Source organism: Platalea leucorodia (assembly GCF_965183815.1).
Source record: "Platalea leucorodia genome assembly, chromosome: 8".
NCBI classification, from domain to species: Eukaryota; Metazoa; Chordata; class Aves; order Pelecaniformes; family Threskiornithidae; genus Platalea; species Platalea leucorodia.
This window is the reverse complement of record NC_138830.1, coordinates 10,841,163-10,858,992: the sequence shown is the minus strand read 5'-3', so window position 1 is coordinate 10,858,992 and position 17,830 is coordinate 10,841,163. Positions and strand designations below refer to the sequence as shown.

At 38.8% G+C, this 17,830-nt stretch overlaps 1 protein-coding gene across 1 annotated transcript; it reads left to right on the top strand.

The window, feature by feature from the left end:
- Positions 1–17,093, top strand: KNG1 (kininogen 1; the record flags this gene model as incomplete). The annotated part of the gene is made up of 10 exons (XM_082319017.1): positions 1–195; positions 3,084–3,194; positions 4,171–4,255; positions 6,717–6,889; positions 9,087–9,194; positions 11,332–11,413; positions 12,540–12,712; positions 14,138–14,245; positions 15,229–15,318; positions 16,350–17,093. The coding sequence occupies 10 exons, from the start codon at positions 1–3 to the stop codon at positions 17,091–17,093; spliced, it is 1,869 nt and encodes a 622-aa protein (XP_082175143.1).
- Between the last annotated feature and the right edge of the window lie 737 nt (positions 17,094–17,830).

The following is a 17,830-nucleotide window of genomic DNA, read 5'->3' as shown; positions in this document are numbered from 1 at the left end:
ATGAAGCCTTTCATTGTACTAGCACTCTGCTGTAGTTTTTTCTCTAGCAGAGCCACCCCTCTTCCATTTGAGTTTTTGGACTGTGATGACCCTGATGTCTTTAAAGTTGTCGACACAGCACTGAAGAAATACAATGGAGACAGAGCAACTGGTAATCAATTTGCTCTATACATGGTGATGGAAGCCAAGAGAACTGTAAGTAGACTTTAAAAAAAAAAATGTTGGAATTGTTTATGCACTCTGAATCAGATCATCTCGTTCATAAGAGAGCAGGCATGACAGCAAAATGTCTTCCAAAAACGTTTTAAAAAAAATCAAAGAAGTGACTTGCACAGTAAGATACTCGTTACCATGACAAGCAGGGATGTATATTATGTTCTTATCAATACAACTGTGTGTGCTGGTGAATTGCTCATTAACGCAAGGACTAAAGAATAGAAAATTTCTATCACTAACACAATTTGTTTTACTAGTCCGCTCTGTTTTCTCCTTTCTCTGTTGGGAATTCTACCCCTTTCCATCATCAGTAAGATTTTCAGATCAATGGCAAAAACCACACTTACTGAAAAACCTGAATGTTATCTTGACTTGGGAAAAGCTAGTATCACACATAAAAAAGAATGACCTGATAAACATTTGGCAATACTCTGAATAAATTGTTTGTGAATATTATTTGATTGACACTCGTCCTGAGTCACAGATCTATCTAAAAGCACTGGGTGGTATTTTAGTCAAATAGGGTGACAGCTAAAATTACAGAAGAAAAAAAAAAGAATGAAACATGATCCTTTGCCTGGAGTCCTCCTGTATAGCATTAATCTAACAAAAGAGTATTTACCTCCGAGAGGCATTCAAAGATGATATTACCATAATAATGACAAGCATCACTTTACTTGAAAACAACATTAGCATTTTTTTTTTTTTTAACTGGATTGGATTTTCAGATGTAAAACACAAGAAAGCCAGTGTCAGAGAGAATATTTTGCACTCCAAAAATCACAAGACACTTACCCAGATAGAAATTAACCTCAGAAAGGGGACATGAATTGCTAAATGCCTTACAGCAAACGACCCACATCTCCTGGCACCTACCCTCTGCTTCTCCTGTTTTCAAACTGGGGAGATTTCAGCATGTAGTGACAAAGACTAAAACCTGGCAAACCCTTTATACAATTAATATTAAACAAATTAATAGTCCCACTGTCTTCACTGAACTACACACATCCTCAACAACAGCCAAATGCAAACACCTTTATATCAGATCTGTAACGCCACCTTCCTTTTGCTGATGTTCCCAAAGGACAGATATTAGATTTGGTATTTTATCTTAAACAATGATATGTTTTTAAGAATACACATTTGTTGCAATTATTATTCATCTTTCCTTCTCTAGATATCCATCTTTCCGTTTCTTAAAAGATCTGAGGTGGAAATCAATTATTACTTTTAATCATTGATCTGACTATGATGCTAAGTAAAAAACAGTGAAAAGGAATCTGCAATAGAGACTTCCTCATATTCAATATTCTTTTCTAAAAAGAATATAGATTTTACTCATCACTAGTCTCACAATGTTGAATGCATTAATTAAATAGCTGGTTATTACATATTCATGTACATTCATTATTGATAAGGTAATAAAACATAAAAGCTGACTGGCGAAAGACTGAGCCTGCCCCACTTAAAGGCATAGCTGTTCGTAATAATAATGATGAAATAAACTAACAACAAATAACATACAGAAACAGGGTCTTCTCTCACCTATTTCGTTTACTCACTGAGTGATTTATTGCAGATTTAAAACAGTGTAACCGAGAACAGAATTTGGTTCTTTTTAAGTCCACATCCCAGATAGTATAGTCTGATGCAGCTCCATAAATGTCAATTTATACCTGCTGAAGATTAAGTCCATTACATTTTTGGAGACCCTTTCATCCTGTTTTACAACCTGCAACCATTACGTCAGGTACCTCTACACCTCTTCATAGTTGTAGCAACACACAACAGGACTTGAGAGAACACAGAACACAATTCTGTGTCTACACCAGCATAAATCCAGTATATTCCACCCATGTCAGCTCAGCGTTGCTTTCTTGGTACCAACTAAGGCAAGAATTATCATTTAATTCTCCCAGCAGTATCACTTGAGGATAACCAGCCTTAAAGTACAGCAACTGCCTGTGTTTGTATTTGAAAAGGTGCATCAGCAGAGCATTTTTAGTGGCTGTAAAACATTAGTAACTTCTGGCTTTGTACCTCCTTGAAAGGATGAGCCACAAACCTCACAGTGTGTTGTTACCTGTAGGCATAGGCTCACTACTCAGTTTATGGCAAGGAGAAAATGCCCCCCTGCTGATATACCAACATCAGAAACGCTTCCACTGGCCAGGCCAAACTTGGCTTAATACTTTGCATTTCATCTTATGGGATTCCTGAGGCTACCCTCACGAGAAGCTCAGCCTTTAATGCCTATAGGAAAACCACAGGCACCGCCAAAGGCAGTCTCCGGAGCGTATGCCCCCCTCGCCGGCAGGGCAGCTTACGTACCCTGTTACCATAGGGCAGAGGCAGTTTGGGCACTGCCAGGCTGCCTGAGGGCTGCTGGCTGCTGTTCGGGGCTGCCTGTAGAGTTGTACAGAAGGAAAGTAGACAGATCTGGGAGGAGGCCAAGAGCGAGAGTGAGGCAGTCAGACAGGAGCCCAGTCCAAGCTGGTAATTATGCTAACTAGCTAAGCAGCAACCCAAATGTGCTTATTGGGAGTACATTTGAATGTAAGTATAAACCTAATCACTTCTTTGTGGTTTTAAAGCCCTTGGTACTACAAGTTAAAATGGAGGTAGTTGAGCATACCATATCTGTTATATCAACATATTGTAATTGTAGGTAAGGGCCAATATAATTAGATAAGTTAATTATTGAACTACCAAGATTCGGGAGACCTTGCATGGAGATCAGGAGCTAATCTGAAACCATACTGTAAAATACAAGGTAACCAATGGACAGTATTTACCTTTTGAATTTCTTATCTTTTCACTTGATTTATTACTATGCAAATGACGGCATGCATATTGTTTTTATCCAGGCAGGTCCTGACACACAATTCTCTGTGAAATATCGAATACGAGAAACCACTTGTGCCACTGAGGAAAACAAACTCTGGCAAGACTGCGATTACAAAGTGCCTGCAGAAGCTGTAAGTATCTGTCCTCTTTAAAAGTTCTCTGCACAGAAACATCAGCGTAACGACCAGGACTGCAGTCGCCTGGGGAAAAATACAGTAGAGAATTTAACTTTTTTAGCAGAGCTGCTTTTGAGAGCTTATAGGACTGAAGTACAGTACACAAATGTTTACAACTCTAAAGTTAACCACTATAATAGTGAATTTACCATTATAATCCTGAATGTGCGCAGAAGGGAACATTTCAGTGCTTCAGTATGAAGGTTCACAATAAACTCAACATAAGATACATGCACTGTGAGAGTGTGAGGGCCGTAAAACTTTCTATTAATTATGTATAATGGAACTTGCATAACCAAATTGACTTCAGATCTGCACCAAAAATACCGAGATGGAAGCCACTACGACAGAAGATTTACCAGAGGGTTTTTAGCAGTGCAAAGCGTGCCTGGCTCACGCTGCTCGAGAGCGCCCAGAGGAGACACGACTGGGGCACGCGTAGCACGCGGGAGCGCTGCACGTTTCCAGTGGAAGTCACCATTATTTCACACAAAACACAATGCAAAGAAAGGGCCGAAGGTGACAATATCCTTTGAATCAATGTGAAATGCTATGGTTATTGCTGCATATCTTGTATTAATATAGAGGAAATTGGGTAAATACACAATTTTTCCAGACTTCATTTATGAGGATGTGTTCATTTCTGTTATTCTGACTGTAAATTCCTTAGTTAATTAATAAGCATCAATCACAATACAAAGCAATCTTTCAAATTAGCTGCGCAGTTCATCCCCTACTCTCCTCACAATCAACAAAACCTTTCCTTTTCCAGTAACAAAATAGCAAATTAGACATTACTACAAACGTACATATGAACTTGTTCCCCAAACTCGATTTGCAACTGTCAACTTTGTTCAATAGCTAGAGGAATATAAAGCACTGTATTTTTCTTCAGCAAGTTTAAGACAAACATCGTCATATGTTCTTGCAGAAAATGGGAGAATGCACAGCTCAAGTTCACGTGAACGACGCTGAAAAAACAAGTAATGTTTCACAAGATTGCAAAATTGTTCCAGGTATGTAACTGTTTGGGGCAGCATTCAACAAGTATGTTGACAGATAAGAATGGGAAATATATAATACTGAGACTTTCAGGTAATTTTAAACATAGGAGGTCCTTATCATTTTACTCAGGCATTTATAAATAATCTTCCATAAGCAACTACATGTTAAAGATGAAATTTCACTTCACTGTTATACACATATAGGCTAAGTCAGTGAAGCACTGGCAGTTTCTATCTAGGGTAATGAAAACCAGCACATGTGTGTAGTAAGTTTCTTCAAACACAGGAATTACACCAAATTAAAGTGAATTTGCTTAAGACCAGAAGCATATCAGTAACTTTGAGACTAGGTACAACTTGTCACACTTTAATTTTCTGTCCTTATTCAAGTATAAAATTGTGCCAGAAATTATTAAAAAAAAAAACTTTGACAAAACTGTACCTTAAGTTTCTCCAAACTAAAAATGACTAAATTATTTCCGTTAAAGTTTACCAAAACAAATATTTACCCCAATAAAAAAGAAAAAAAAAATCATTTGCAAAATAAAAATCTAGCCATGATGTGATTATGTAAGTGAGACTGCGATATCTTTTAGACCTCAACAATAAGCAGCGCTACGTTTCTTGCCTATAAGACATTCACATTGACTATCATGTTCACAGTCATTTCCTTTACTAGAAAGGGATCACATAGTTGCAAAGCTTTGCAACTGAGATCTCTATGTGCCTATGCCTAGCGTTCATGTAAGACATATCCAAGCCAGTTTTAAAATATCCATCTAACTGGTAGCAGGGAGCTAAGTGCATATTAACCACAGAAATATTTACTGTGATTTCTGAGATGTCTGGCAGCTTATCTTTGTTTTTTGTCCTAGTTATCTTGTTTAAAGCTTAAATGGCTATACCTACAGCCAGAGTCCTTCTAAGAACTGCAGTACAGACAAACTCCATGTTCTGCTACTGAATAAATGCCACTTGGTTTAGATGCATTTGTAGGGCAATGGTGACATCTAGTTGCCAGTGAAAGGTGTGTGAACCCCACGGAGAATGCATGGGAAATCTGCATTTGAATCTTCTTTTTTTTTTAGAAAGCTAAAAAAACATACATAAATTAAATGAATCACATATTCAGCCTAAGAAACTCCTCTCGTTACCAAGTTATAGCAACTCTGAAAAAAGAATACACATCTGTTCAGCACTTATGAAGTGCTGAGACCACAGCTGGTTTAGAACTGTGTGTACTGTTGTTTTATTATCTTTGTGATTACTCCTTGAAAACATGGTCACATTTTTCTGTAACACACATATATTTGTCATTATTGACTCAGAGTAAGTGATGTTAGAAATATCAACGGCCAGACTTTGTTCAAGTACCCCTTGGAGAGCTAAGGCTAAATAGTATTGCTTACACTGAGGTACTCCAAATGGACAGAGAAGCCAAATCAAATCCAAAGGACTCAAGCAGAAAGAGTGAAACAACAGACCCTACCCGGTGAGGGATTTCCCCACCATGTTAGGTACCATACTGTTCAGCCTTCTTCATGGAACTGTTTGATCTTGTTGACCCTGGACTGGTTTCCTGGCTGGTGCAAGCTGGCATAACTCCATTAAAGCTAGTTTATGCCAGCTGAGGATCAGGCACACAAATTTTACTTCAATTCCACAGAGACCACATATTGTCCCACTTTCATTCTCAAGTTCACTGAATCATGAAATTAATTTATGTACTGAACTATAAAATTAATTTATGAAAATCCAATCCATGATTACTAGAAAGGAAAGAGAGTTAATAGGATTAGTAGCAGGAAACAGAAGTTTGAGCATCCCCATCAAGCTTGTCTATCCACAGCCAGTCCAGCTGGTTAAACGTGAAGGTAACACCAAGTGCTAACTGGCAGCCAAAGTGACTAGCAGGGGGAGTTCAAACACAGCAGTAGGATAGTTCGACTACAGTCCCTAAGGAGCCCAGAGTCAGACCGGTTCAGATGGGTGAGCCAAAACACTCCCCTCAAAGTCCCCCTCCTGAAACATGGGGAGACCAGTAAGCAGCTGCACACAGTGGGTGAGCTTTGAAGAATTTGAAGAATATCTCCTTAGTTGTAGCCTCCACTGGTTCTTCCCTGACAGAATAAGGAATGACCCTTCCTTAGCGGTGTCAAAACTACATGCAAAGTTTTTCAGAGATTCAGTGACTCCTGAATTCACTCCTCTGAACGAAGTTTGCTGCTGAAACCATGCCTGGATCCAAATACCACAGATGGCCCCTACCACCACAAACCAAAGCATGTTTCTAAATACAATGAATGTCTTTGCAGGCCCTGAAACTGAAATGGGCGTTTGGCCAATTGCTCCAATTAAAATTGGGAGATGTTCTTGCTCATTGAACCTTTTCTCTCATTCTCAGATAGGAAAAATTAAAACCTGAGGCTGTTTTACATGAAGCCCTGTATTTTTTGGTTTGTTTCTTTTCCAGCTACACCAAAGATAATGCTTACTGAGGCCACATGTCTTGGATGCTTCCATCCTATATCAAGTGACAGTTCAGAAGTGTCAGAAATTCTGAAACAAGCCATTCAAAAGTTTAACAGACACAGTGGTGAACCCACCCTTTTTAAGCTTGTGGAAATAAAAGAAGCTAAAAGACAGGTTTGTATATGATTTTTCTCTAAATTTTACCCAAAAAATCCAAAACGAGGTACCTTGGTTGTTTTACATACACTTTTCTGATTTTGAAGTGGCTTATATTTCATAATGAAAGCATATGAAATGCATATGGAGTGTAGACCCTGTAAATAATTCTCTTAATTTACAAGAAACCATAAACAGTTACCTACTGGATTTTCAGAGCTGTCAACTTTACAAACTGATAGTAAACATATTGTTTCTTTACCTGCAGTTGCATCTAACCAGTGTTTGGCACCAGTTTATTTGCATTCAGTGCTGACAGAGGCATCTTGTGTCATCTCAGATGCTCTCGGGTATTCCACTTGGCCTCTCCCTGAAGCCCCAGCGGGAGCAGATCTCTCCTAGGTTCTGTGCCAAAGCTGCCAGCCTGCACAGATGCCTCATACTCTACAGCCTCCCAAACAGCAGCAGGCATCTATGTTTTTGCAATGCAATAGGGCCCATATGTCAGCAGCTGCTATATGCTATAGGACGGGTAAACTCCATGCAGGAAAAATGGGTGAGAAAAACAAAAAGCCAGCATGTCACTTGCTGAAAGATATCATAGAATCATTAAGGTTGGAAAAGACCCTTAAGATCATCGAGTCCAACCGTTAACCTATCACTGCCAAGTCCACCACTAAACCATGTCCTCAAGCACCACGTCTACCCGGCTTTTAAATACCTCCAGCAATGAGGACTCGGCCACTTCCCTGGGCAGCCTGTGCCAGTGCCTGACCACCCTTTTGGTGAAGAAGTTTTTCCTAATATCCAACCTAAACCTCCCCTGGCACAGCTTGAGGCCGTTTCCTCTCGTCCTGTCACTTGTTACTTGGGAGAAGAGACCGACCCCCACCTCGCTACAGCCTCCTTTCAGGTAGCTGTAGAGAGCGATAAGGTCTCCCCTCAGCCTCCTCTTCTCCAAACTGAACAACCCCAGCTCCCTCAGCCGCTCCTCACCAGACTTGTGCTCCAGACCCTTCACCAACTTCATTGCCCTTCTCTGGCCACACTCCAGCACCTCCATGTCCTTCTTGTAGTGAGGGGCCCAACACTGAACACAGCACTCGAGGTGCGGCCTCACCAGTGCCCAGTACAGGGGCACTGTCACCTCACTGGTCCTGCTGGGCACGCTGTTCCTGCGAAAGGCTCTCCTACGGATTGGTGTGACATTGCTAGAAAGTTTCTTATTTCTTTTTTAACTAGTATATAACCCGATGCCAAACACAGACCCTTTTCTTTGAATGTGTATTTACTTAGCCAAAAAACATCTTCTGGTCTCATATCAATTTAACCATGATTTAAGTCAGATTGTCCTCTTTCTATTTACTGAGGGCAACAATCCTCTTAGCTGAAAGACAAGCTTGCACAACATTTAAGCCACATGACAAAATGTCACAGACAGGCTGCAATCCAGCAGCTGGAAAGAGAACCATCATATCACTTCTGGCCCACAGAGACTAGCAAGAGCCCTCCACTTTAATTGATCTGGGATGGAAGGTTCCTATATTTGATTCTTAATTCCCCTTTTTAACCCAATGCTACCAGACCCAACACTGTGACACAGAGAGATTTCATGGGTGAGAAGCAGGAGCCACGGTGAGGAAAAGCAAACTACCTCCTGGAGAGAAAATTAAAAAAAGGGGTCACAAATCTGGACAAAACAGCGGGCAGGGGAAGGTAAAGCCCAAGGCAGACACAATTATAGGCAGATAAATGCAGCACACTCAATAACAAATGATGCCAGTAGTATAAAGTTACATTATTCAGATACTGTTTTACTACGTCCTGCGCTCAGGAACGCAGGACTTGCCAAGCTGTATTAGTACAGTCATCTGTCTAGACCAGCTTTCTGTCACTAGGAGTAATAAGTAACAGATACTTTGGAAGACAGTGCAAACAACCAAGCATTATGAGGCTGCTGGCTTGCCGGGAGAAGTGGAATCCAAATACAAAGTGCACTTCTAATATATGCAGGACTTAGTTTACTTTTTGTATTACGAGGACAAGATTTTTTTTTTTCCTGTCCGTGAATACTCTGTGGCTTAATGACTGCACAGTGATTTGATGGATGGAAGGCACTAGGAGAGTAGTTTTGCTTTCTTTGCTAATCACATTGAATAGTTTAACTTCCAAGTTTCTATGGGTTTACATAACAACTCTTAAATACCTGTTCCAGGTGGTAGCTGGATGGAACTACATAATTAAATACGAAATCAAGGAGACTAATTGCTCCAAAGACCAATTTCAAGATTTAACTCCAGAGTGCAAAACCACTTCTAGAGGTGTAAGTATTCTTCAAAATCTGTTTATCAAGAAAATATCATATTAACAAATAATCATTGAGATCTGATCCAAATATTCATAGTCTTGCTTCACTTTGTGAATGAAGTTTAAATCCAGGCTTATAGATAACTCTCTGTTCATGCAATGAGAACATCCATGCCTTCTCCTCAATCAGCAACTAAGATGACCACTAAAATGTTTACAGATGACTATAGAATCTAAACAGTCTCACCCAAATAATAAATCCTTTGAGAAGTTCCTATCCAGATATTCAAGGAGTTACTCAGGTGCAACCTAAAAAGCAATAATTCTAATTAGCACTGTTTTTCCAGCTTAAGACATATTTTCTAAGAAACATAAATAGCTGAATTATTACTTAACAGTAATACCGCAGTCCAAATAAGAGAGCTTCAAAAGAAATTTATTGACAAACATACATACTCTATGTGTTGCAAAACCAGGTACTGCCTCTGCTCCTCTGACCTGGAACAGGATTAATCGTACCAAAAATAAAAGGTTGCTCTCTCAACCAGCCTCCCTGAACCAGCTCTCCATGGGGTCAGACAAATGCTTCTGCCAATACAAGGCAGAGGGCAGGAACGGAGAGTCGTAAGGAAGAGATGTGGTAAATGGGAGGGGAGGAACCACCGGAGTCCTGGCTCGTAGCTGTTGCTGTTGTGGAGGTGCAGTTGAGTGTTACATTCAAGAGCCTCTCCTGTTCCAAAATTACTCCTTGGATGTCTCGAGAATGTTTCAGAAGCATTGATCAAAAAAGGAAAGAATGACAACGCTGTCGTAAACAATAGGAGAGTGAGAATCAGACTAGCTGAAGCAAATCTCTCCATTACCCATGTTTGCCCTTAAACATTAAGGAAGTTTGTTAACTTGCTCGACTCCAAGTTTCCCAGCCTGTCACCTAGAGGTGGTGACTTCTGTTCACCTCATGCAATGCGGGAGTGCTACCTCATTCACATACTGCTTTGATCAGGCAGGGTTTGTGGGATGGGATCTTTATCACTTACCTCCTGAACTGCTCAGCAGCCCTGCTAATAGATCATGGACAGATATTATTAGAATATGATATTCCAAGAACATTCCGTACCTTGGAATGACCAAATTCCATGGAAATTGTTCCATAGCTTTATTCAGCTCTGTACTATTCATTTTGAAACGGGAGGACCAGAACTGCACCCTGCATGTGAACCACAGCACTACAGTGGGGCATAATGTCATTCCCTTTAAGCTGGATAATAAACCTCAACATTATATTTTTATTATTTTTTTCTAAACTGCTACTAAGAAGATTTTTTGATGGATGACATTTTCAACTATCTGTCATAGCCCTAAGGTATTGACCCTGACTTGTAACAGTCTTCCTTCTTATTCTACAGTTGATTAGTTTCCTTTAGAGTCTTTGATAAGGGACTTCACTGAAACCTTTTTGAAAACCTACATATATTTTATCGGCAGGTCTCTTTACCCACTTTTATTGATACTTTTGAAGAACTTTGACAAATCTGCAAAATACAACTTCTGTTTACAACAAAAACCCTGGTCTCTCCTTCATGTATTCATGCCTCCTAGTTCCTTCCTTATTACCATTTCTAATCACTTGAATAGTACAGACATCAGTTTTACGGGTCTATAACTTTAAAAAAAAAAAAAAAAAAACAGGATGAAAATCTGCTTTCTTCCAGCCCTAAGATATTGAGGCAATTTTAAGCAAGTCATTTACCACAGTTCCTTTAGAACACCTGAGTAAATACAAGAAACTCAGCAATGTTTGGTTTGTTAATTGTATAATCCTCTTTTTGGACTTTACAGTTTGAGACAGAAATTCCAGGGAGTTCTCCATAAAATAGGATTCTGGCTTGTAAACCTCCCCATTTCCTTCTGTAACGAACACATACAAATAGTTCATTTAGCTTCTCTTTTATGATTTTATTTTCTGAGTGTCCTTTGAACCCTGAGCATTTATTGGCTTTGCAGACTGTCAGGCCTCTTGCTCCCACTATACTGAAGGCAGGAAGGAATTAGTAGTAGTATGCTTGACTTATTCTGTTAGCAGGAAGGTATTAGGATGTGAGCTTGTTCATGATTTCTAAATAATAAGGAGCTGTTTGGGTTTTTTACTCCAGCGTGTAGCTAAATGTGATGCCAAAGCATATGAAAATCTTCATGAGCAGATTGTAGATGTTGCAAACCAATGCAAGCTTCCAGGTACGTAATAGGCACTATCAATTTTAAAAGTTCTGCAATTTTCAATGTTTTTTAACAATTGTAAAAAAAGACAAACTGTAAATGCAAGAGATGAAAACAGATAATAACAAGAGAAAGTAACTCTTCTGGGACCAAAAAAAGCACTGCCTCGTAACGAAATATTACCACAGGATTTTTTTCACTTCCTACAAGTATTTTATGTGCAGCTGAAAGTCGCATTTCATCATTTATGTACTGCCCTATTTGTATGACATGGAGCTGGTTGCTGACTCTCATTTGGCGATTAACAGATACAAACTCAAAGAGTGTAACTGCCCTACAAAAACTGATTCCTTTTCCACCACAACGTCAAGTGAGTTAATATCACGTTGTTTAAATAAGTAACTTCTAACTTTCCAAAGAGCTCCAATGTATTCTTTTGAAAGGCAAAGGAGCTGAGGACTTCAAGATTTTGTCCAAAATTGATAACTCACCTACTGATACCATCACTTTTTTAATATATATTGCATGGCTACACTTACATTTGATATGTTAGAAGCTTGTTTTTTTCCCTAGTAAATAAATTACTTTAACTGTAATGAACTTATACATTCTAACTCCCAAATGGTTTTCTTATTGTTAGTTTTCCTTCCAGCCATCTATTTGGACACAGATTATCACAGAGCTTTAGAACAGGGAGTACAGTACTACTCCAGGCAGTAAGTGCTGCATTCTCACCCATTCAGACTTTGTTTTCTTCAAGAAATGATAATGATATTCTTCAGCACACTTATTCATTGCCAATAACATGCACCTCTTGTTTCACCTCATTTAGGACCTTCCGTATGGATAGATGTTCCCTCTCTATTTGCTAGCTACCCACAACTGGTACACACAATTCTTGTTTCTATGAGAAAACTGTTGTTAGATGGCCAATGCAACACTAGGTGCTGATACAGTGCTCTTTTAGATAACCAAGATACGATACTGTTGATCATACAAAACTCAAAGATATTTTGGTTTCATTTGATAGACCCAAATACAAAGCATTCCAGAACGCAGGGGTTTATAACCAACTGTTTTTTCTAGCCTGTATCTATGTTGAATCTTTTGTTCCTTAGATCTGAAATCTGTTGGTTTCTTTCAGTTGAAGACACGGTAATTCCTGCCACTCTCACTGGTTGTCTGAAGACTGTCCCAAAAGACAGTCCAGAACTGAAGGAACTACTGAAGGTTTCTATGGAGAAGTATAATTTGGAGAGCAGCGATGACTTCTACTATAAAAGTGGAGAAATAGAAGCAGCGACAGTTCAGGTTGGGATATACCACAAAGATGAGGACCAGACATGGCAGTGTTATTGGTCTGAGCTGAATGTCAGCTAAAGTTTGTGTTTAGATTTGAAATAATGGTTTTCTCTCAGTGTTGATACATGTGGTAACTGAAATATCCATGCAATTTTTCTTGCAAAATTTTATCCATCTTGGCTTACATTCAGAAGTGATTTAAAAATCTCCCATCTCAATTTATTTTTCTTAAAACAACATGATTTTAAAAGCATGGGAAGAAGGTTGGCTTGGGGTATCTGATTTCTGTATATCTACCCCATTTTTTACCAGCCTTTGTAACATGCCTTAGACTTTTAAAGTAGAAAAGATTTGTTAGGTGAAACCACCCACTTGGATCACTCCAATCCTCCGCATGTTATTTTAGGCACTGTCCACCCTACAGTACCTGTAAGCTCCAAGAAACGGGGCTTCCCAATTTCCTGTTAATTTATATACTGATTCTGCTGCTGGTAATGCTCCAGCTAGATTCAGAAGAGAACATCCGTGCAAAACTTAAGATATACAGATAAATACAGCTGAATAAAGAAGAACAAGCGATCAAGAGGATAATATCAGTCAGCATTTGCATTGTTTACTGTTCCAACATATCAAAACAAATGTTTAGGACAGAACTGAAAATAAGACAGTGGAGTAGTTCAGAAAATACTTTGTCAACAACTTCTCCTGAGCATGAGGGCTACCACTGGAGAAGGCACCAGAAGCGCATCAGAGCTTTTCTGAATAGCTCACGTTATCTTACTAATAATGTCTGTACTTTTTCTTCTTTTAAACCTTTTTTCTTCTTTCTCATTTTTCATACCATGATTGATATTAGCATGCATACATTTTTAAAATAGACTTAAAAAAGACAGAACTTAACATTTTGCCTGCTGTCTCTGAAGCAAGATATATCTTGGGCTCTGTAAAAAATGCTAAGAGAACTCGTACCAGGCACATACTTGTACCCATGCAGTTTCTCTCCTTAATGCATTTGGCAAATATGTTCATTTTCAACTGAGCCTGTTCATCACACACTTCATTTTACTCACATTCTACTTCTCTTACATCATATTTGGCTCTCTACAGCAGTATCTCTAATGATTTCATTTGTTATTAATGAAGTTACTACAGGCATCCAATAAAACAAAGCCAAAACTGTGGGCCTGATATTATTCTGACCTTTTTGTTTCCTTCATTTTCAATGCTGAAATTTCTGAGAATTGGAACTGGAATAAATAAGTTGATTAGAAGCAGACAGGTCTGCTGCCAAATGTTCTAATACTGTTCTTAACATGTGTTGTCTCAGTGGTCAAGACTTGTAGAATATAAGTAGTATAAGCTTGTAGTAAGACATCTTTCCTGTGAACTCTTTTCAATAAAATGCCTTTACCACAGAAAGCCTTATTGCTAATTTTCCAGGTCGTTGCAGGACAAAACTACCGTTTAACATTCACAGTCCAGAAGACAAACTGTTCAAAGAAAGAGTTCGAAAAACTTAACGAAGACTGTGAAGCCATGTTAGACAGTGTAAGTATGATGATGTTGCCAACTGTAATGTTCCTAATGGACAAATTCATTTGCACAAGAAATTGTAAACACTTCAGTAAAATCACATCCCAAGTTCTGTTACCTCTTTCAGTAAACTTTTATTTCAACAAGGACACCTTTCACTGTTCGTAACCTAAGCCAGTGACAATGTTAGGAAAACACAAAGCTTAAACTGAGTCACTCCAACTGCAGGACCAGCACTCCCTGACCAGCAAAGGGAAAGGAACTTTCTGCTGAGAATAATGAATCAAAGAAAGAAGGGGAGGAGGCTGCTGCGAAATGAAATAGCTGCAATACTCCTGGCTCCATGGACTTGCAGCTAAGGAAAACATGAGACTGGAGCGTTACTGGTGTGCAAAGAAACGATGTTTCTGGAGCGCATGCTGCTGATACCAGGAAAATGTGTTCCAGACACTGGAAAGTGATGCTGATAGGGCCAGAAACCATTGGCAAGGGAGTTGGTTGGGAAAGAGAGGCTTTATTTCCTCTCTCTCTTCCCACCATATAAACAGTGCTTACCTGGGAGATTTTAAAATCTGCTAGAGCACCAGGGACCAAATAGAAAAAAAAGCCTTGCTCTCCATCTTAATTTCCCAATTTTTAGTAGGGGAAATACCATCAACAAACAATATTTCTTACGAACATCATGAAGATTAAACAGTTAGTCCTCCAAAAGTGCTGGAGATGAAAAATCCAATTTTTCAAGATCCAATCTCCAATCCAAAGCTGAATTAAAGTGTTCACACAGACATACTATAACCTCAAAAAGCCAAGCAGTGATGTGTCCCAATACAGAAGTCTCCATCACCAAGATGGATTTCATAGATATTTGGATAAAGTTCCAAGTACATTTGTATGTAAAAGTATTATTAAAGAAATAATAACTTTTTTTATGCACAGCTTTCTTCCTTTGTGTCTGATGTTTTATTGCCTTAATGTGTTGATTTTTGTTTTGCCCACAGGCACCATTGCAATGTGAAGCACAAATTCATGTAATCCCATGGGAGAATAAAATCTTTCCTCATGTTAACTGCTCTAGAGACCTGACAGTGGTATGATTCCTCTTCATTACCCATCATCATAAGTATATAAATCATAAGTATATAAAGAATATAAATCTTTTTTATTATCAGAACTTTAGTTCTGATGATTGCAGGTTTTGTAATAAGTGCAGGGAGTCCTATGCTCCCCCCATGAAGAAGAGAAGATACACTGAATAAAGTGAGATTGATTAACTTGCATTCATAATATTGCTTCACTGTGCTCAGCACCTTCATAACTACCTATTCGTTCATTATGTATGAATTAATAATGTCCCTCCTCTTCGTTTTCACTACAACATTGTATCCACATCAACTTTCAGATTTAGCTCCATCCAAACAACTCTGATTTGCAGCTAGATAACGATCACTTTGGTGGACAGAAAGAAAACCCATGTCTGGTAGTGACTGTACACCATGCATTCCGTCTTTGTCTTCCAGTTGAAGAGTGATGGGAAAACAGAGATTACTCAATAACAACTGAATGTTTCATATTATCAGCTTTAAGACTGCTTAGAAAGAAGATACAGGTTATGAAATTCATATGTCACACCTAGAAACAAAAACCTGAATAGTTACATTTCATATAACAAAACAACCCAGATCTTTTGCATATTCTGGTATTGAGATTACTCAGAAATGTGTTAGCCTTTAGTATAAATTGGTTTTATACATCAGAGCGTATAAAGCACAGGGACGTTAAGTTCTAGAAATCAACTGTATTGTTCATAAATTAAAACCAGCACACGTTTTCCTCTCTATAGTATCATTCCCATGTTAAACTGGCAGAATTTCAGTGATATATAAACTGTTCTTTTAACATATAACTGCTAAAATACTCTGGGGTTATTTGGGAGGATTTTTATGTTTCCATGCTTATCGCAGATAGAAAAGATAATGATGTAGTTTATTTTAAAAATCTGATAACCTATTTTTGCTAAATGACTCATGTACTGTGATGAGCCAACTTCTGAATTTCCCAAACCTGAAGCTATTGTTCTTGTTCACGTAACGAATATGGCTATTATTGCAATGTTTTTCAGATTACATTTCTAAGGCGGCCTCCTGGATTCACACCTTTCCGAAGCTTTGCTACGCTAGACCAGCCAAACAAAATGTTATGCTCTGATACAAATGAAGATGAAAGGCAAAGACTTGGCAAAGAAACGAGAAAAGATGGTGGACAGGAACCAGAAGGTGAAGGTGAAGGTGAACCCGAGCATAAGCACAGGCATAACCACGGGCACAAACATGGGCATAACCACGGGCACAAACACGGGCATAACCATAGAAAGGATCACGAATCTGGCAAAAGGCATAGCCATGAAATTGGTTGTAGGCACAGAACTGACCATGGCCATGGGTGTGAGCATAAACCCCACAGTAAACATGGTAAACATAAACATCCAAACCCCAAATCTTCTGAGGAGTCCAATGAAAGGATTTTTAATCAAAATGAAACCCTCCCATCATCCAGTGCTGAAACAGCAGCAGAGCTAGTTGATCCAGGGGTTGCAAGAAAGGAAACCAGTGCACCTGCAGAACCACTAATTCTTCCCGATACTTCTTTATTTAATGGGTTGCCAGATCGCCCAGAATCTCCTCTACCCAGATGTCCTGGAAAACCATGGAAACAAATTATGGACCTTCCAGCTCTTCCTAGCTTTCCCAGAGAATTCACAAATGAGGATCTCTTGCCTTCCACAGGAGAAAACATCAATCTAGCAACAGAAAACCCAACACCTCCCCAGGACAAAGACTTGGATCTCTCAGATGCTTTAGTATAATTCAGACATCGTAAGATCCTTTTCAGAAATTACACATAGAAAAATAAGAAAAATGCTGCCTTCTGAAACGTATGAAATGTGAAGAGGCAAAAGCTCCTATTCTGTTAGCTAAGTTACTCAAGCAGGTCACCGGCACTTCTGGGGACCCAAGACCGAATGGCAATACTCTGCATTTACATATATTTGCAAAGGTGCAAATCAGGCAATGGCACCAATGATTCAGAACAAGTCTAGTAAAGGGACCAGGAAAGTCAATAGCCTTCTGCTGCAGAAGTTACAGTTGTATCTCATCTGCCTCAAGTTGCTGTAAGCACAAAAGGAATTACTGCATCAAATCTCACTGTATTATGTTTAAAACAATGGCACAAAGAATTTCACAGATTACATGAAGAATCTCAACCAAATATGGGTACGACAAAAGCAAGCCGATATAGAGCAAGGATGCCTTTCTTAGATATCTGAAATAATATTTGTTTAATTTACTGGAGTGAATCTTTTAAAGAACAAAATAAAAGAACCTCTTTTACCTTTCAATTTCTTTAAACAAATTAATATTACCACCAGTCTATCACTAGCAGGTTGTTCTGTTGAATAAGATAACAGGGACAGCTGAGAGGATCCTAAATAAAGCACCTTTATTATTCCCTATGTGTGTTATGTCAGCTACACAGTAGAGGCACTATGATTGACAGATTTTCATGTGGCAGAGGTGCACAGATATTACAGATCAGACAACA